The sequence below is a fragment of the Brachyistius frenatus genome, unplaced genomic scaffold (genome assembly GCF_029030835.1).
Source record: "Brachyistius frenatus isolate BFR_SWC_R1_liver_20210118 unplaced genomic scaffold, ASM2903083v1 Contig_241, whole genome shotgun sequence".
Taxonomy (NCBI): Eukaryota; Metazoa; Chordata; class Actinopteri; family Embiotocidae; genus Brachyistius; species Brachyistius frenatus.
Genome location: NW_027210840.1, coordinates 239900 through 261152, shown reverse-complemented (window position 1 = coordinate 261152; position 21253 = coordinate 239900). Strand labels below are relative to the sequence as shown.

Here is a 21253-nt window from a genome sequence, read left to right as displayed (position 1 = left end):
GGACGTGCGTTCACGATGTCGCCTCGTGAGCTCCACGTACGCACGCAAGTCGATTTTTTTTGTTTTTTTCTCGCGACCCGGGTTCTGAGAGGCTAACACGGGCTGCACGACGAGCCGGATCTCAAACAGCACCGGGTCGAGAGAGCACTACTTCACCGTAACCGTCCATAATTAACCCGTCTGCTGAGGCCCTCCGTGACCTTTATTTTAAAGTTAAAAACCCGTTTTAGTTGAAGTTTTATTACTTCCTGTTAATTAAGAACATTAATAACTTGTATCCGCTAAATAGCTGTAACCCAGAGGAGTAGCCAGCAATAAAAAAACAAACAATTAAAACCTGTGTTAATACTCGCACGCGTATGTTTGAGAGAGTCCGGACAGAAAGAAAACGCCGTCACCAAACAGCCGGTGAAGTGTGACGAAGGAGAAGCCAAGAAAATACACAGAATAAAGGGTTGAAGTAAACGCTATGTTTAATGCACAAAACAAAGAAAGCAAAAATGAAACCACAAAGGAACCAAACTGTTCAGCAGAACTACAAAACCCAGCAGCTAAATGGACCTGCTCAACGTAGGTCAACAACACACGGAGGCTCCAGAACCTCGAGGAGCATCTCGTCCGAACCGGAAGGACGAGCAGTGAACTGCTGGAGGGTCCAGATCAGACAACACGCCGCTGCAGAGATTCAAAGACCCGTCAGTCTGGATTAACCCGCTTCCCTCTGCAGAGTCGGTGACTCCGCCTACAGGAAGTGCTAACTCGAACAATTGCCTCTGAAGTGTTTTGTTACGGAGAGTCAAATCTCCGCTTCAGCGTGACATTCGGGTTCCTCGCGTCTTCATTGAGCGCCGGGATTAGAAAGGATTATCGTACTATTGTACTCCACGAGACAAAAAAGACTTCCCGGTAATCGTGTTGAATGTGATTAGCTTCCATCAGGTGTTGGTCTTCACCTGCCAGCCGTTAAGACGCAGATGTTCAGTTGTAACTCTGCAGACGGTGGATTTGCATGAGTAACGTTTGTGAACAGTAAGCCCTGAAGATTCTTTCAGTCCATTAAACTTTTCACTTTAAATTCTCACGGCAACGTTTGAAAATTATAAAATAGATTAAAGATAAAAGTGGAGGTCCGGCTCTGAAAAATGAGGCCTTCAGCTGCAGTACCACAGATGGCCACTGGGGTCAGGTTACAGCCATGGGTGGGCGAGACGTAGTGTCCTCGGGTTCCCAATCAGAGCCACCGCTTGCTCTTCCCCCCAGCTCATCCAAATATGGTCACTTCCTGCTCCAAAGATTGGCATCAGACCACCAGCAGCTGGTTTCTGTTGCTAGTAGCAACAATACAGTCACAGTTTGATGCCAGTGTAAAGCCAGGCTGGATCTATTCCTGTAGGCGGGGAGGGGCGGGAGGTCGGAGGGGGGGGGGGTTAACACTGCATTGTGGGTAATGAAGTAGAGTTTTGCGTGAACTCCTCCAGTAAATTTGATCCCAGCTGAGTGCAGCTCTTGTATTCTGAGACGCTTGATTTTCCTTCCACTCGTTTCTGATCTAAAAAAAAAAAAAAACAGCATCAAAACATCCGTCTATTTCTGGAGGACTGACGCTGAAGAAAACGTATTATTTTCTGTGATTTTTTGAGCAGATTTATTAGCGGGAGGACATCGAGAGAAACGGACGTCCTCTGGCTCGGCGTCCAGATTTGAAACGCTTCGCCGCCCCTCTGTGACTTCACCTTCAACTCTCCTGTGACTCCACTGGCAGGGCGGCGGCTCCGTCCTGCAGAGTGTCCACGTCTGTCACAGGACATTTCCCGCCGGTTAAAAAGCCATCTGGAGCGATGAGTTAAATCACAGAGGAGAGCGGTGAATATGTCAGACCCCGCCCCCCCTCTGTAATGTTGGCCCTGTGCAAATGGGGCTGAACATTATGGACATTATTCTGTTCTGGGTTTAGAGCCGACATCTGGAGCCACATGTGAACGTGTGTCTCATACTGAGACTTCAAAACAAAATAGTGACAACACGGGAAGTCGTGTGCACCGTATGCTTGCTGTTCAAGTGGTTAAGTCGTAGAAGCACCGTTGCTAGGCAACCGCGATGTGGACGGCGTCTAGAAGCCACAGAGGCTAACAGTTTATCAAGCCAATGTTGGAAATAAAGACACGGAGAGAAAAGACGAGGCCATTGGGAAGATCAACGTGTTCCTCAGACGTAGATTATTATCTAAGTTACGAAGACAAACTCTACGTGACTAAAACGACAATATATTAGATTAACATCCAACCAAACATGAACACAAGACACACCCTTTTATTTTTTGTTATTGATTTTTATTTGAGTTTTTGTATTGGGTTTTTGTTTTGTATTGTTGTTGACCTTTGGTTTGGTATTAGTATGACTGCATTTACAACGCAAACCTTACGGCTTACCCTTAGGGGGACTCGCTCTCTGTGAACCGTGTGGCTTAACCTTAGGGATGTTTCACGGAGTTCACTCAGAGACTCAACCGACAGTCTGGTTAACTCAACAGGTAAAAGATTCAACTTCACCAAGGTTGTTATTAATGGTTCAGATTCCACCTCGGCCTGTTGATGGTGATTCAACTTTTAGTGAAGTCGAAACGTTTGGAGAAATTGAAAAAGTTTTGCATACACTACACATTACAGGAAGATATTTAATATCACTGCAGACCCCCTTGAAAACATGCCAAAAATGGCGACTAAATTCGAAATGCCGGACTTCCTGTTGAGTTGACGTAACGGTGCAATGTAACTTTTTTGTACGTCTAGGCGTGATACACGTGTCCACCGGATTTTGTGCATGCAGGTAAATGTAGCCGCCGTGGCATCTCTTTAGGGGGCGCTAACGAGCCATTTGGCCACGCCCACTCGTGACTCCACTATAATACGACATTTTTCGCCAGGAGAGACGCGTGTACCAACTTTCATGAGGTTTTGAGCTTTATTTCTGCCCTGATTGTGCAGCCTCCACAGGAAGCGTTTCTTTCATCAACCTCACTGAAAAAGCAAAATGATTTCCGAGCAGCTTCCCGCCTGATGCTGTCCGCCGGTACAGGTTCCAGATCAGTTATGATGCATGTTTTTAAATTTTTTTTTTTTTTTTTTTAAATACTGTAATTAGTTTTGAGTCACGGCTCCCGCTGAGGAAATATGTCGGCCGTCACGTGGCTTCACATTGGACCGGTCTGATGATTCACCGCGGTCGAGTCGCTCTCACACAGGAAGCTTAAACTGCCTTAAAGAGCATCCTGTAGCCTCATTAACTCAGAAGTTTGCTGGGAAACTTGTGTCTGACACATCTTAAAGCTAAAAACAGCAGAGTCCCAGGAGAGAGTGTGTGTATGTGTGTGTGTGTGTGTATGTGTGTGTATGTGTGCGTGTGTGTGTGTGTGTGTGTGTGTGTGTGTATATGTATGTGTATGTGTGTGTGTGTGTGTGTGTCAGAGGCCCTGGAGCCCAAAAACACAAAGTCTAATGAAGAGGCAGAGGGGGCGACTCCAACCTCTTCATCACACTTCTCTGCTTTGTTAACGCCTGTGTGTGTGTGTGTGTGTGTGTGTGTATGTGTGTGTGTGTGTGTGTGTGTGTGTGTGTGTGTGTGAGAGGACAACAGTTGGTGAATGGGACACATGTGAAGCCATCTGCGGTGATTTAAAAATGAGAAGCAGCTGTGAGGCTCTTACCAGCTCGGAGTCATTACTTTAATTCACATCAGATTGATCGAGGTTCACTTATTACAATGTGCGGCTGCTACTATATATTTTCCAGCCAATTTAGCCCGATCGGTACGGATGGCTATGCACCGTAATCTCCATAAACGCAGATGGAGCCCCGTGATGGAGCTCTGGTTTCTGTGACGGGCGTGAGGCCTGGAGGTCGCGTAAATCTCGCGGCTGGCTCGGCCGCGGGTTTGCGCGACGAGGGCAGGAAGTGGAGACGCCACGAGGACGGCGAGAGAAGTTTTAGTGGTTTTTCGTCAAACAGCAGCAGGAACGAAAGTGGCGCTTCACGAGTTGTTACGTGTTTACTGGCGCTGGGGGAGGAGCCAGCGGTGGATCTGACCGATCTGATTGGAAACCTGACGATACTACATCCTACCCACCTATAGCTGTGACCTGACTGCACCACAGGCCTGTCAATCAAACAGACACGCCCCCAAAAACAGGTCTTTTTGAGTCGTATTTTCGAATGAATGAGGGATTATTTTCAGATGGACCTCCAGGAAACTAATAAGGAATGACTTTAGCTAACAACACCGAGATAACTGCTGCAGACATTTTATTGACTTTGTATTTGATGAGAGAAGTTGAATGGGAGTCTATGGAGCCGAGGCTTTTTGGAACCGAGCTCTAGTGGCACTTGGTGGTATTGCAGCTTTAAGACACTTCTGCATCAGAACCATTTTTCAGACCTGCAAGCTATGAACATTTTTATAAACAGTCTGTGGTGCCTACAAGATGGAACCCCCCCCCTTTATGTGCCCAATATCTCGATCTTATTCAGGTGATCAGAAAAAAATGCACAAAAAAACTCAAGTATTCAAAAGTATTCAAGGAATAACAACCGATTCTCGTCCAATTAGAAAATAATGCTTCCAAACCCGAAACATCAGAGAAGAAAGAACCTATTAAAAAAAAAGAAAGAAATGGGTGACATTTAGTATACGAGCACAGCAGAGACGCCAACGCCGTTTCAGGAACACCATTAAAATACATTTCTTTTGAGATATCTGGACGAAATAATGACACTTAAATAAGCCGCCTTACTCTGGAGAACACGTTGGTATGATTACCACTTACACGAGGTACCGAAGAGAGCATCGTGTCGGTTTCTGCTGCCGCTCCAGGGAATAAAGTGACCCTCGCTGTTGGAGTCACTGAATATGTTTGGCCATTATTCTAACAACTCGGTGGTGGACGGGAACATTGCGTGTTAAATTGCAGCCATTTGCAGCCGTGCAATTAAAGCACGAAAAGAGCATGAGAGGCAGTAAACGCGACGCTTATTATATCACACTGTACTCGCTTGTTCTGTGTCCGGAGCTCCAAGTCAAACTTTACATATACGAGGCTCCAAATGTAAAATTAGGAATCTAAGCACGCGTGATGTCAACACGTTGACTTTTTTATTTATCCTTATATGCGGAGGCAGCAACTGTTGGATTGCCAATTTAGCAGACACAGGTTGTTTTTTAATTAAACAGCTCCCGACCAAGCTGTGCAACTTAAATAGACTGTGGCGGCTGAATTAGTTACAGCATTTTAGAAAAAGTGTAGTTTCAAACTTCCTAGACGTTTTTAATGACATGATATGTTAAAATACTGATTATCATCGTAATGTTACGTTAAAATACAAAAAGAGAAGACGAAGCAAAGCGCCTCGGCCCTGACCGCATCACCGCCGAGCCGATAACGACGTTAAAGCATCAACCTTGAGTGTAATGCTGAGATTATACAAGTTACAGACTAAATAAAACATGTAAAATCTAAACGTGTTCATATAAAACTTTTTGTTAGTGTTGATCTCCGTTTCCATGGCAACGCACGGGGTATGACTAAGAACTGGAGACCCATCAGTAGACTCTTGTAACGTGCGCAATGTTCACTACTCCAGGAAGTAGTCCGACCCTTAGCAACCACCTAGCAACAGAGAGGATTTTTAGTCTCCAACTGAATAAATACAGACATTGAAACACTAAACTGCTCAGCTGGCTCAGTCTGGTTGGAACTAAGATATCTGATGAACAAAGATATCTGATGAACTAAGATATCTAATGAACTAAGATATCTGATGAACAAAGATATCTGATAAACAAAGATATCTGATGAACAAAGATATCTAATTAACTAAGATATCTAATTAACTAAGATATCTGATGAACTAAGATATCTAATGAACTAAGATATCTGATGAACAAAGATATCTGATAAACAAAGACATCTGATGAACAAAGATATCTAATTAACTAAGATATCTAATTAACTAAGATATCCATGCACTCGTGTTTTTAACATTTTAGCACCGTGTCGTGTTAAAACCAAACCGGTCCACATCTCCATCAACCAATGAACGACAAGTGTCAAACTCACTCACAAAACTTCTTCCCTTTTAATTTCAAAATAAAACAGGATGTTTGTAACTATGCATTTGCAACTTTAAAAATCTATTTATTCCACTCTTCCAATCTTACTCCCAATGAACCGAATAAATTGTCTTTTAACATTAGCTTTATTACAAACTACTCTCTTCTTTAACCCGGCTAAACACAGTTAAGAGTTCCCTTAATTGGCAATATATAATTACACTTCATCTTTCTGTGGATTTGTTAACTGCGGGACTCGAACTGACCACCTTTTGTGCTGCATTCAAGAGCCTTACTGGAATAAAATGCATTAAACTCTACTTATTTAAAAATAAAAATAAAATTGAGGATCAATTAAATCTTTTTAGCTTATTGCTGTGCCTGTTTGTATCAGTGAGCTAACTGCTAACATGCTAACCAATAACAACAATCTATCAGGCAGGTGATCCGTCACTCATCCGGCACCACGTTAGACTTCTGGCTGAAAGCACTAATAAAAAGAAAAAGGGTTGAAGTTAACGAGCCATAAAATATCAGAATAATAAGACACCAGCCGGCTTAGTGTTGTTGAATTAAATCCATTTTACAACAAAGGATTAACAATATATTCACTTTTATTAATAAATTATACATCTATACAATAGATCCTTAATAAAACTGCAGCTATACAAATCATTAAGAAGTGACCACAGGATATTTACCCATTGCAAAAGAACCGAAACACTCGGAGAGGTGAAGTGTCCATTTGCTGACACCTGTCACATCTGGAGGACGTGCACGCGGAGAGGGTCCCGGCGGCCGTCCTGGTGGGCTTTTTTTTTCTTTTTTTTCAGTCATGTGATCTGTAGCCATGGCAACGACGCAGCTCCATCGGTCCACATACTCCCCGGAGTTGGGAGTGAGACATCTCTGTGTTCCTTAAAATATATCATACAGACATTTGGAGTCCCGAGAGGATCAATTATAACGACTCTGACCATTTAGTGTCATGACAAGACACAAAAAAAAGAAAAAAAAAAAAAAAAAAAGAAAGAAAAAAAAAACCCACCACCTTCCTGTCAGCCTTTGAAGATTCGGGACTCAACCCTTCTTATTGAGCCTGTTAAGTTGAAAGCATAACTGATGTTGACAAAGACAGCCGTCCTGCCGGAGAGCAGCGGAGGCTGCCGGATAACGAGCTCAGTGTGTGATAATGTGGAGCCGAGCCTGACGAGCCTCATTTATTTAATTTGGGTGACATCGTTTTTTTCCCCCTCCGGCATCACCTTTGGGTCAAAATCTAGAAGCAAGGATCTAAAAAAAAAAAAAAAAAAAAATTTTAATTTTTTTTTTTTAATCCGTGCTTTAATTTAGTTAGGGTCTCCAGCTTTTTTTTTTCTCTATGGATTTCTCTGAGGCTCTACCAGTGTAAGATCTATAAAAAAAAGTACGCTGCTTGAAATACATAGAAAACATCACTTCAGTCCCTGTAATTCAAATCAGGAATAAATAAGTTCAGTCAGGTAGCGTATCTGGTTTTTTTTTTTCTTGCTTGCAAAAAAAAAAGAAAAAAAAAGCTCCCGGTGAGTTTCAAACTCAGGGCTGCTGCTTTGAGTTTGCTCGCTGGGTCTTCGTCGCTACGTCGGAGCATCGCAAACCCCGCTGCTGTGATTTTTACACCCAACACGTCCTGTACAAATCAAACCGCTGCCTGCATGCCGAAGAACACCACACACTGTCAGACGTCGTGTGAAAGTAGTTCCTGTTTCTGCCTGCAGAGGGAGTCCGGGTTGATAGTTGCGCTGCTTTTTGCTTAGTTTTGTGTGAATCTCTGGTTTGGTGTGTATTTAAACTTGCGGTGCGGGTGCTTTTTTTTCTCCCCCTATCTGTCAGCGAGAGGAATTACACAAAACGCTGTGGACACTTGCTAGCCGTTCTGTCGCTGCTGAAAAAACGGCGAATAAAGTGAATAAATGACGTGTTTCACTGTCGAGAGTTTGATCCATTCGGTCTGACGACGTCTGGAAAGGACACGATTAAAATGATTTTATCCCGAATTTATTCAGCGTCGGGCTGAACAGGAAGTTCTGCAGGAGTGTCTCACCGGACGGCACGTTCCGGATCGCAAACTGTTTCTTTGTACTTTTTATGGCCGCTACAAAAAGTTATATTGTGTACAACTGGGACTTCATCATAAAAATAGGTCTGGAACGAGTACGCTTCCTTTCAATGCTCCTTCTTCTTCCTTTTGTGGGCGGAGCTTTGGCGCCACCAACTGTCTGGGTCGATTAATATGATCTGGTGTCCAATCCTACCAGAAATCCTATAAAAGTGAAAAGAGGTCACCATTGTGCTACCTGATGATGTCATCTATTCTCTCAACTTTTTTTTTTTTTTTTTTTTTCAGTTTCTGGTGTTTTTGTTTCGTTCGTCTCCCTCACCTCTGACCTCTGGCCACGTCCTCTTTCTTTGAGACGATCCTCCAGAAAATGTGTCTTCTATCTAGGTCTCCCTCTCTTTTTTTTTGTTTGTTTTTTTATTCATTGTGCCACATGAGCCTTTTTAAAGGAAAGTGGGTTAGCGCTGCTGCGGGAAGGAGCCTGTTTAGGATTCATCAGCGCTGATGGTGCACAGCTGTGTGAATGCTGATGTTCACCAACGCCTGTTTCCACACACACACACACACACACACACACACACACACACACACACACACACACACACACACACACACACACACACACACACACACACACACACACACACACACACACACACCAATGCTGCGCTCGGATGTTGTCGTATTTACCATGAAGAAGAGTCGGTATGAATGGCGCCCTCTTGTGGTTTCCACGACGTCGGACCTTTTCTATAAAGCTTTGAGTTCACGAGTTGTGACCAATCATCATCTAGTGGCACTCGGTGGTATTGCAGCTTAAGATTTTTTCATGTCAGCCTTATTTTTCGGACTCCAGAAGCTACGAACACTTTTATATCCGGTCTGTGGTTGTGAAGTTGTTTTGCTGCCGTTTCCAGAAAGGTCAGAGGTCATGGAAGTTCATGTTTGGCTGGATGCTAATCTGATATATTGTTTTAGTCATAGAGTTCGTCTTCATAACTTAGATAACAGCCTACATCTGAGGAACACGTTGATCTTCCAACGGCCTCATCTTTCCTCTCTGTGTCTTTGTATTTCCTATTAGCATGCTAAACTGTTAGCCTCTGAGGCTTCTAGATGCCGTCCATGGTTAACGAAGAGTTAAAACCTGCTTTTAATGGGCTTTTTCTGGTTCGTCGGTCTCAGTGCTGCAACAGTCGACAGCGAGGTCGAGCATGACGGGGAGCTTCTCTTCTGCTGTTGGTGGCACGTGGGAGGCGGAGCCCAACAACTCGTCTCCGTGGGGATAAAAATGCATATGCAAATTAGGCACTCATACAGTTATAGGCAGTATCGTCCTCCTTTTGTTCTTCTACAACGTTTCACCAGCACTGGAAAAAAAGAAACCCAAACACAGCAGCAGCGTATCTTACAGGCCCGACCCGCCTCGCCCACCGACACGCCTTCAGCCTCCCGGGGTTCAAACCGAACGTGTTCGGGACGGACAGCAGTGTCGCCTCGCCGCGTTCATCGTTTGCTTTACACGTGTTTTTTTTTTTTTTTTTTTTTTTTTTTTTTTTTTTTTTGCAATGACAGAAACCACGGCGGCTCGATTCTGACAACGTCACCAACATCACAGACACTAACAGCCGCTGGCTCGTGGGCGGCGAGCGGGACGGCAGCGTCTCCGGGCGCCTCCCACCTCCCAACCCCGCAGCAGCTCGTCCACCTGTCCGAGAGGTGAGTCCGGGGCTCCCGGCGCTCAGATGTAGTACTCCTTCACGTTGTCCCTGATGGGGTTGTGCAGGTGCAGCTCAGTCCGGTAGTCCGTGTACACGCCGGGTTGGTGCTCCTCCTTCATGCTGCCGGCGCTGCCGGCGCCGCCGCCGCCGCCGCCACTCCTCCGGGCTCGCCGCTGCTGGTAGAGGAGGCGGCTGATCACGGCCAGGGCGCATCCGGCGATGAAGACCACCGCTGTGACCACACCTGGGGACACAGCGGGGGGAGGAGATGGAGGGAGGGGGCATGAAGCTGTCAATCACGGCTACAGAGGCGCCATCCCTACATACTATTTCTTTTTACTTTTTTACAGCAAAAATTCAAGGGACAAAAATAAAATGAAAAGAATTAAATCAGTGAAAGTGGAAAATAACATTCATATATAATTTTTTCATGGATGTTTTTTAAATTCAGACATTTTTGTCCTAACGATTCTTTTTATTTATTTATAATATGTCAAAATAAATGGTTTTAATATTTGACATATGCCAGACTGTAATATGCAAAAAAAAAAAAAAAAGGCACGAAACAGCTGGAAAAATAATAAATATTTGATTTAAAAAAAGATACAAAAAAAAATAGTGGCATTATGTGAACAAATTGGTATTTAAAGGGTTATAATCCTGAAAATAAATGATTATTTGAAAGTTATGATCAGCACTGATGTTAAATTAAAATAATAAGAAAATAATAACATAGAATATTTTTGAATGGTAGTTTTCTGACATTTTGTGTCCCCAAAGAATGAAGAAAACATGTAAACAGAAACGAGCTCTCGCCCTCCACTTCCTGTCTCCCTGTCCAATACATTTGGAAAAAAAAAAAAAAAAAAAAAAAAAAAGCACTTTAAAAGAATGAAACCCAGCGAGATGAATGGCTCCAATAAAATCAGGTTATGCTTTCTGATCTACGTTCAATTTTCAGAAGACGCTGACTCAGGCAGTCAAATTTCCTCAGGCAGTTCGTTCTGCCGCCTCGGGGTCCTGACAGCAGGAGCTCCGCCCCCCCCCGCAGTCATTCACTAACCAAAGTCAGTTCCTTTAAATTGTGGTTTATTTTCCTTGAAATCTAACTGGAGCGTTCAACATTGTGTTTTTGATATTTTCTGTTGAAGGCGATTCAATTGTTTGGTGTCAAACTCTGTTCTGTGGATTCGGAGATTAATTTCAGGAAGAAAGAGCAGAATCCTCAAACAGCTTCACATGAAAGTATCCGGTGACTTTTTATGTATAAAAGAAGAAGAAAAAAACGATCAAAGAGTGGCGAGCTTTGATCAGCTGATTCAGAAAGCGTTCAAAGAGTTTCCTTTCTGCTCGTCACTGTGTTGTACATTTAATTTGAAACTTGAACTCAGCTCAGAGGTTCGTAGGAGCTCAACGATCCACAGACGTCATTCAGGACGACAGGATGCAGCTGCATAAACAGGCCCGCACGCTTTTAATGAGAAATCTAAGTTTTGAAATTTGAAGAAATTTGCATAAAAAAAACAAAAAAAACCCACAAAAAACCCCCATGTTTTTCTGCCTTGAAGCACAAAAAGGTATAATATTTAAAAACAACGTAGGTCCTGATTTAAAACCGGCTTCACACTGTGGAGCTCAATTTAAACTAATTCAACCCTGGATTTTAATGGAACCCTTTTACAAATGTGGGAATCGGACAGTTTTGTTTTTATGAAAAACAAAACAGCAGTTGCAGAATATTTGCCAGCATAAAGCAGCATGTGTTTGGGCTCCTATCAATAACTGTGTGGTTTAAAGTGTGTGTGTGTGTGTGTGTGTGTGTGTGTGTGTGTGTGTGTGTGTGTGTGTGTGTGTGTGTGTGTGTGTGTGTGTGTGTTTAAAGTGTGTGTCGTGTCTCTGACTGGGAGGAGAAGCAGGGCGCAGCGGCTCCCCTTTTCAAGAAAGAAGAAAAATTCAATTTCAGACAAAGCGGCGATAATGAAAACGAGCTCAGACTGAGTTATGACAAGATTAGAAATAAGCATTAAGACGGAGGCTAATGGGCAAAATGACAAATAACAAACAGCTGGGACGAATTTTCAATTAACTAAATTAGAAAAAACAACAACAACAGCAGAGAGGGAAACAGACCTGCGATCACAGCCAAGTCCTTCTGGGCGCCGTTTCCTTGCTGCTCCTTGTCTTTGTTCTCCGTCACAGGCTGATCTGAAGTTACACAACACAGGAACACACAGTTACACACAGGAACACACAGGAACACACAGTTACACACAGGAACACACAGGAACACACAATTACACACAGGAACACACAATTACACACAGTTACACACAGTAACACAGTTACACACACAGTTACACACAGTTACACAGTAACAAAGTCAATAAAATGTCTCCAGCAGTTATGTCGGTGTTGTTAGCTAAAGTCACTCCTTCTTAGAGAGAGAGAGAGAGAGAGATGGATAGTTACTTACTTTATTAATCCCACAAGGGGAAATTTTAAACATAAAAATGCACAGTATATACAATAAAATAGAACAATATTCAATTCAATTAAACTAACTAAACAATAGTGCAAGGACAAACAGAAAAAAAACAACCAACGGTGTTATTGTTGGGTGATTGATTTGGGGGGGGGGGGGGGGGGGGGGGGGGGGGGGGGGGGGGGGGGGGGGGGGGGGGGGGGGGGGGGGGGGGGGGGGGGGGGGGGGGGGGGGGGGGGGGGGGGGGGGGGGGGGGGGGGGGGGGGGGGGGGGGGGGGGGGGGGGGGGGGGGGGGGGGGGGGGGGGGGGGGGGGGGGGGGGGGGGGGGGGGGGGGGGGGGGGGGGGGGGGGGGGGGGGGGGGGGGGGGGGGGGGGGGGGGGGGGGGGGGGGGGGGGGGGGGGGGGGGGGGGGGGGGGGGGGGGGGGGGGGGGGGGGGGGGGGGGGGGGGGGGGGGGGGGGGGGGGGGGGGGGGGGGGGGGGGGGGGGGGGGGGGGGGGGGGGGGGGGGGGGGGGGGGGGGGGGGGGGGGGGGGGGGGGGGGGGGGGGGGGGGGGGGGGGGGGGGGGGGGGGGGGGGGGGGGGGGGGGGGGGGGGGGGGGGGGGGGGGGGGGGGGGGCCAGAGGTGATGAATTGTATAATCTTATTGCAGTGGGCAGGAATGAGCTCCTGTATCTGTCCTTATGAGTTTTCTTGAGGTCCATCTGAAAATAATCCCTCATTCATTAGAAGATAAGATTGAAAAAGACCTGTTTTTGGGGGCGTGTCTGTTTGATTGACAGGCCAGTTCACAGGGAAATCCCTCATGTTTAACGAAGGAATCAGAGCAGCATTTCAAAGTAATCCTTTTGGTTTTGTTTTTGACATTTTCTGTCACAGCTTCTGTAATGTTTTCAAGATTCATATTTATTGATGCTGAAAGTGTTTGTGAAGTTAACAGCAGCAGGAAACGAATATTTACTGAAGCATAATAGCATCTTGTGAAAAAAAATACTCGGTTGACTTGAACAGGGATGTGAACACACACACCTGTATTCATAGTCCCATTATGACTTTACAGATCTATAACAATCTCCACCACCTCTGCTTCTTGTAATCAACACATCATGCTGCTGATAAATGTTCATCATGTCACCGAAGCTCCAATCTGCTGCCTTCGGCTCAGAAAACCAACACACGGCGTGTCGTAGCATGAATCAAAAAGCTGCTGGTGTCGGCTCGGCTGCATCTGTTCTGTGGAACAGATGGATCTCTGCAGAGCAGCCCCCCCCCCACACACCTCACGCACACACACCATACTCTGTCTGTCTGAAACTATAGAACAAAAAACCCACAAACAGCTCTGATGTGTTCGGCTCAGACAGACTGTAATTATCCATATTCACCAGTTCGAAGACAGTCGGACTGACGTGTTCGTTTTCAGACAGCCGGCGGGCGTCAAGAAGAACGTCACAGGCTCCGATCACAAGTCCACAAAACTCACTTTGATCCAGGACCGATCACCGAAGACCGAACTTGTGAAACGCTTTGTAGTTTCTGACAAACAGGAAGCTCTGTGAGAAGTGTCGCTCGAGTGGAACTCGAGGTCACGACACGGGGAGCCATGTGCTCGGCGTTCAAAATATGGTATCGTAAAAACATCACGGAGGGCGTCTAGAAGCCACAGAGGCTAACACTTTAGCATGCTAAGTGGGAGGTGGTGTAGATAAAGACGCAGAGGGAAAAGATGAGGCTGTTGGGAAGATCAAAATTTTCCTCAGACGTAGATTATTATCTAAATTATGAAGACAAACTATACGTGACTAAAACTACAATATATTAGCTGAACATCCAACTAAAGATGAACCTCCATGACCTCTGACCTTTCTGTAAACGTCAGCAAACAACGTCACAACCACAGACTGGATATAAAAGTGTTCGTAGCTTCCAGGTCTGAAAAATGGTTCCGATGCAGAAGTGTCTTAAGCTGCAATACCGCCGAGTGCCACTAGAGGTCGGCTCCAAAAAGCCTCCGGCTCCATAGACTCCCATTCAACTTCTCTCATCAAATACAAAGTCAATAAAATGTCTCCAGCAGTTATCTCGGTGTTGTTAGCTAAAGTCACTTCTTCTTATTAGTTTTCTGGAGGTCCATCTGAAAATAATCCCTCATTTATTAGAAAATAAGATTCAGAAAGACCTGTTTTTGGGGGCGTGTCTTGTTTGATTGACAGGCCTGTGGTGCAGTTAGGTTACGGTAACTTCCACGACCTCTGACATTCATTTCTCTTACGTCTTTATTATCTCTTGGACTCTGCCTCAACTTTTCCTTCGTGTTTCTGTCTCCCTGACAAGTTTTCTTCAACCTGCTCATCGTGAGTGAAGTTTTTTTTAATTTTTAATTTTAACCTCCTACCAGCAGTGTTTCTGCCTTTTGGATCCTCCTTCCTGTAAAAAAAGGTGAACCGGTGCTGCAGGCCGACGCGCTGAGGAATTAATTAGTGCTGTAATGACCGTATTTATCATTGATTACCGTGTCAGTGATTTATTTAATTAGTCACCTCGTTATGAAACGTCAATTAGTGACGATGTCTCGTTATGAAGATGAAAAGAAAAGCAGGAAAAACACCCGTTGAGAAAAATAAAATATAATCTGGACGGATGATTGATTTACAGTTTTTTTGGTCTTTTTTCAGGACTCTTAAAATTCAGAGAATCTGATTTGAGTGACCCTGAAACCAGCTTATGCAGACAACCGCGCGCGTGTGTGTGTGTGTGTGTGTGTGTGTGTGTGTATGTGTACCTTGCAGAGTGTGCGACGTGGACTCAGCCAGAGCTCCGCAGTTGGATTGGACCATCGGGCCCCGGATGGTGATGAGCGAGCTCCCCCGATTGGTCAGCGCCGCCTTCAGCGGGGCGACGTGGTTGAACTGCACGGAGGACAGGCAGCCGATGAACCCTTTGGAGGCCGCTTGCACCAACTCCTCGGTGAAGCTCTCCATTCCTGCAGAGACACCGAGGGGGAGAAAATAAAATCCCGGAGCCGGTCGGGGAGAGGAGGGAGAGGGTGGGGGGGAGGACGAACAGTAAATGAAGGATGTCGGAGGATCACGGAGGGACTTACGGGTGACTTTGCCCAGCGTCAGGGATCTGATTAGGATCAGCTCTGCATCCGATGACAGTGTGTACTTTCTGTGGATGTCCTGGTCGATCTGGTTTAGCGGAGAGAAATCAAATAACAAGACGATTACGAGAAATCCAAACCGAGCTAACAGCAGCTCGCTGCGGTAGATTACAGGCTGATAAACGCACTCCGCAGCTTCTCGGCAGGACCTCCCTCCTTCCTCCTGCTATAACAAGTCTTACAGAGTTACACCGAGTCGTTCAGGAGTTTTGAACATACTGTTCATGATGTCATTATGAATCCAGCATGTTGTCGTCCTTTCTGTCACTCTGCGGTGACGGTTTGGGTCTTTTTTTTTTTTTAGGGTTTTTCAGCCACATTTAATGGTCTTCATGTCGGACAGTGTATCATGCATCGCATGAAGAAACGCGGAACACGTCGCATCATGTGTCCTCTGATCTCTGTGCGTCTCACTGCGGGCGGAGCTCCGCCTCCGCTGCACTGACACAGGTGGAGGGAGCGAGGGGAGATCGTCCGCTCGTTAATCCATTGCGTTGACAGCGTCGTTCTCTCGGACAGATTAGAAAATAAATACATTTATTAAATGGATCCACAAAATATACCTGGACGACCCGAGGAAGTAAGTCTACGTATGGGAAACGGTGCATGTTGTTGTTGAGCTACTCAGAACCGGGTCACGGGCTGCAGGTTGGAGACTCCTGGATCTACACGCAGCAGAAATGTTGAATGAAACACACCTCCTACTCCTTCTGTGCGAGTGATCCTTCGTGCATTTCTTGCATTGTGTGTTTAGTACGGACTCTGTAACATGTAAAATGTCCGTGGCTCACCTGTACGTAGAGATTTTTCCCGACTCGGTGGATGCGGATTCGATGAAGTCGGCCGTCTGCCAGGTTGCCGAGGGCGGGGCTGAACACGTCCGGACTCCTGTCGGCCTGGAGGTGGTACCAGATCTGCAGACTCCCTGAACACACAGCACGGAAACACATGCAGCATCCACAGACTGTAAATAAAAGAGGACGTAACTTCTCGAGTTAAAATGGTTCCGATGCAGAAGTGTCTTAAGCTGCAATACCACCGAGTGCCACTAGATGTCGGCTCCAAAAAGCCTCCGGCTCCATAGACTCCTATTCAACTTCTTAAAACAACCCATGTTTTTGGGGGCGTGTCTGTTTGATTGACAGGCCTGTGGTGCAGTCAGGTTACAGCTATCGGTGGGCGGGACGTAGTTTCGTCAGGTTTCCGACCAGATCTGTCAGATCCACCGCTAGCTCCTCCCCCAGCTCGTCCAAATATGGTCACTTCCTGCTTCGTAACGACGTCACATGTTTCAGACGTGACCAGAGAGGAGACAGGCTCGTGTATTAACAGAGAACTCCATCCAAGCTTCCTCAAGAGCCCGTAAATATTTATCTCTTCGCTCCAAAAACCGAATGAGTTAATATGAGCTCAGTGTTTCTCTCCCCCCCCCCCCCCCAACACACACACACACACACACACACACACACACACACACACACACACACACACACACACACACACACACACACACACACACACACACACACACACACACACACACACACACACACAGATCAAAGAGTCAGAGAGCTATGCATTGTGAAGTGGAGCTGGGTCAATATTACAATTCCAAGTGTGAGTGAAGGGCTTTGAGTCGTGATTCATTTCAGACGCTGGGAGCGCTCCGGCAGACCAAGGTCACCGTTGATGTAGTGTCTCTGCCGCCCTTCGCTGTTTACACACACGCACACACACACACACACACACACACACACACACACACACACACACACACACACACACACACACACACACACACACACACACACACACACACACACACACACACACACGGCGTTCGGGTTTAACGCACACGAGTGGATTAGGGCTGCGACCGGCTAAAAACTGCACGCAGGTGTAGCTCCTGTCGCTCTCAGGTTCTGGATGCAGGTCTGAAGTTGTCAGCTTACAGCTGCGAGGCCTCGACAGAGTCACAGGATGAAGAGGATGAAGACGCTGAGACGGCGCTGACAGCTGGAACCACTGCTACTAATATGATGATGTGTTTTCTGTGTTGTCAGCGGAGGTGGCTGCTTTTATTTTTTAAGTCTATTCATGTTTTATTTCATGATTATAAAGGCAGATTTAAACGTTTTACCCTTTGGACAAACACAGATGTTTATTTCATACACGGACTGCAAGAAACCAAGAAGAGTAAAATCTGCTCATCGGCCCGTGAACGCACGACAGCGTGTATTTTTATGTCGTTATTATGCAAGCAAAAAAAAAAACAACAACATTTGAGAGCAAATTTTTAAGTAAAAATATATGAACTGAGGATGAAAGTATTTTCAATGCAAACAAATTCGTTCTTACAGTTTTGGTCACAGAATTTGGTTTTGTTTTGTTTATGAAACTGGACTTTTTGTCGACCATCAGTGAGGTCATCGTTGGTTTGTGACCGTTACGAAGCCTCCAGTTCAGATTTTGTCCGTCACCAATCTTTGCTAGTTCAGAGCGGTCTGGAGCAGGAAGTGACCATATTTGGATGCGCTGGGGGGAGGAGCCAGCGGTGGATCTGACCGATCTGATTGGAAACCTGACCATACGTCGTCCCGCCCACAGATAGCTGTAACCTGAATGCACCACAGGCCTGGATGTCGTATAAAACTCTGAATTCTGTGATCAAAACGAACAAAACTGTAAAAACAATTTTTTTGCAATAAAAATAATTCTGTTCTCAGTTCATATCTTTTTTACTTTGCAGTGTGAGCAATTTCTTCTAAAAACCTTTTTTTTTTTTTTTAAATTTCTTTTGCTGCATAATAAAGACCCAACAAATACAAAATTCCTACTGGTGATATTTTCATGCTCTCTGCATCACGAGTTTCAGATGTGGAGGTTTTCAGGGCGCTCCGTGCTCCTGTAATCATCTCCTGCTGGAGTGCAGATGGATTCTGATTGGACGCTGCATCTTGAAGTGGATTCTCTTCCCTCCACCGTGTTCGTCCGCCTCGCGGGGAACGTTAAGTGGAATGGAAGCAATCTCTCGTGTACTCATTGTTCGGTTACCATGGTACCAAATGGCGAGTACTTGATTTGCGTCGGCCTGTGAGTGCGGGAATTTAAAATAAAGAAAAGGGGGTTTTCGAGTGGCTCAGCGCAGCAGGGAGGTGAGTGAAACGTCACCGGAACATGAAGAGGAACATCTGACGGCGGGATGTAAAAAAGTCTGCGCTACGACGTCTTAGATATTTATAATATAATTCAACGCAACATCGTTTCCACAAATTCTGCTGTTACAAAGCCAGCGTGTTCAGTGTTTGTTTATGTCATAATCAAGCAGCAGGATCATGTTGATTTTGTTCAGATATGATATTATTATTATTATTTTCTCTGATAAAACGATGGTGTCGCAAAAACCAACAAAAACTCTTAAAAATTCCCCTTTTTGGTGTTCTGTTGCATTTGATCAGAATATTTGATTAACTGTTGCTTATTGTTGTTTTATTAAATGTATGCAAAGAGATTTTTTTTTTTAAAAAAAAAAAGCTCTATAAAAATAGAGATATTGTTAATATAGAGAGCATCGATGAACCCGAAGAGAAGTTGTTGTTTTTTTTAGTTTTTGTAATCATATTAGAAAAACAAAAGTATGCAGCTTATCTCGTAATTATGACATCTTTTCTGGAATTCATGAGAAAAATTGAAGGTGTACGGTAAAGTTCAGGAGGAATTAAACGGTTCTTTCAAGGTATACCGGAGCTACAACCTAGTTTTCACGAAAGGACTCCTGGAGGAATCAGACCGGCCTCTCTGCACAGCGGCTGTAGGAGGAGTCGGCAGGGACCGTCCGAAAAGTGCAACACTGAAGCTGCTGCAAAAATATTCAATAATTTAAGTCTGTCTCAGTGAAGTATCACATAAATCCCATTTTACCTACTGGTGGTCTCCAGTTGGTTATACTACATGATGTTGCCTAATTGTGATGATTTGTTTTAATGAGGACAAATATTTAATAACTTCACTCCACATACCAACAGTCTGCTGCTGGTTAGAGGCCACTACAACTCTGAGTTTATGAATATCTGCCTCGGCATCGTTTTTATTGGGATGTTGTGATATTTAATGTGATTTATGTGACACTTCGCTGAGAGAGCCTTAAATTATTGAGTATTTCGCCAACATCTTCAGTGTTGCACTTTTCAGACGGTCCCCGCTCCGAGGAGGACTTCTTTTAATGAGCAAATTCTGTTTGAACAACCTTCAGTCATTGTGTCGATGATTCGAGAAGTTTAAATCTGCTGATATCTTTCCAACTTTCGGGCCGACAGCTTAGCTTATCTCATCATTATGAGATCCGGATCTCGTAATTATGAGATAATCAGTCATAATTACAAGATAAGCTGCCAATTTTTTTTTCCGTTCTTCTTTTTTTTTTTGTTTAAATGATAACGCAAAGCGCTTATGTCGTTTTTAACCAAAAATATCTGAGCATGAAAGTGAATAAAAATCTGATCCCTTCGAGCCCTCAAAATAAAGTTCTGTTTGTGTGAAGAATACGGCTGCTGAATTTAATGCATCCTGCAGCGTAAATAAAGGCTGCGGATACCGTTCGGAGAGGACAACAAGGACTGAACTATGTGGATCGTTAAAGACGAGGTCGTCTCTACGTACCGTTGCGTGCCAGGATGACGGCGATGTACTGCTGGCTGAAGGTGCTGACGGTCAACAGCATGGCGGGCCGCTGCGAGGTGGCGAAGCTGAAGGCCGCGTCCTCTCTGGCCCGGCTGTCCGCCGACACGCTGGACGCCTGCGAGCTGCGGTTCTGCATCACGGAGAAGGGCTCCTGGAAGGTGTAGGTCACCGAGGACTCCCGGTCGAAGGACACCGACACCTCTGCACGTGGAGGGGGAGTGGGGGGGGGGGGGGTGGAGGACGGAGAAAGTTGTCAAGAGCCTCAGAGAGGAAAAGCTGCGGGGCGGTTTGAAACTTTGGAGTGGAAACCCCTTCAGATACCAGGTGCTCCGACACCCCGACTCTGAGGGGGAGGAGGAAGGGGGGGGGGATTATTGACCTCCCTAAAAAAAATACGCAGCTTTAGTGTCCAACTCTGCAGCAAAAACATGTCCCAGTCTCACCAAGTCTGTAAGGCTTCGCTACACCGCTTCTCGTTCCCCTCGCGCGCAGAGCCGCCTCCACCGACACACAAACGGCTTTGTTGATGTGGAAAAAGCGGCCCGGCTCTGTTCTCGGCCGGCTCGTCCTCTCCGTCGGACCCGACGGGCCTGCAGAGCACCGGTGGAGCGTCGGCGGGCCTTCGAAGACGGCGACGCGGGCGGATTGTCGGAAACGGCGACGTCACCGTGCGCCGACACGCACGACTCCGAACGCACCGCGGCACGTCGTGAAAACGTATCAAAAAGACACGTTTCTAGCTCAGGCTCGGTAATTCAGACCTCATGACTCCACCCCTTCACCCCACTGTCGTCCTGGTAACAGGGAACCAGCAAACAACATCCATTCGTCCTCCGAGCACATATTAACAGTGTGGTCCCCGGGAACAGAGAATGTCATGATGCCACGGTGAAGTTGACCTTTGACCTTTTGGATATAAAATGTCACCACTGCATCGTTTAATCCAGTTAAGACATTTGAGGGAAATGTAGTCATAATTAATGTCTATGAATTATTCTGAGAACAGGACG

General features: G+C 45.6%; 1 protein-coding gene across 2 annotated transcripts in view; it reads right to left on the bottom strand.

The window, feature by feature from the left end:
- Positions 1-6698: 6698 nt before the first annotated feature.
- Positions 6699-21253, bottom strand: part of LOC138633916 (contactin-associated protein-like 5) — an 82616-nt gene continuing 68061 nt past the window's right edge. Inside the window, exons 19-25 of one of the 2 annotated variants that reach the window (XR_011311923.1) lie at positions 20223-20444; positions 16355-16488; positions 15504-15591; positions 15183-15383; positions 12052-12126; positions 8808-10165; positions 6699-8743 (exon numbers count right to left, since the gene is read on the bottom strand). Coding sequence is in view for 1 of the 2 variants with exons in the window: in XM_069720447.1 (XP_069576548.1) it covers positions 9942-10165; positions 12052-12126; positions 15183-15383; positions 15504-15591; positions 16355-16488; positions 20223-20444 (944 nt within the window). In the remaining variant the exon portion in view is untranslated. Of the gene's footprint in view, positions 10166-12051; positions 12127-15182; positions 15384-15503; positions 15592-16354; positions 16489-20222; positions 20445-21253 lie in introns of both variants that reach the window. The other variant, XM_069720447.1, reaches the window with a different exon arrangement.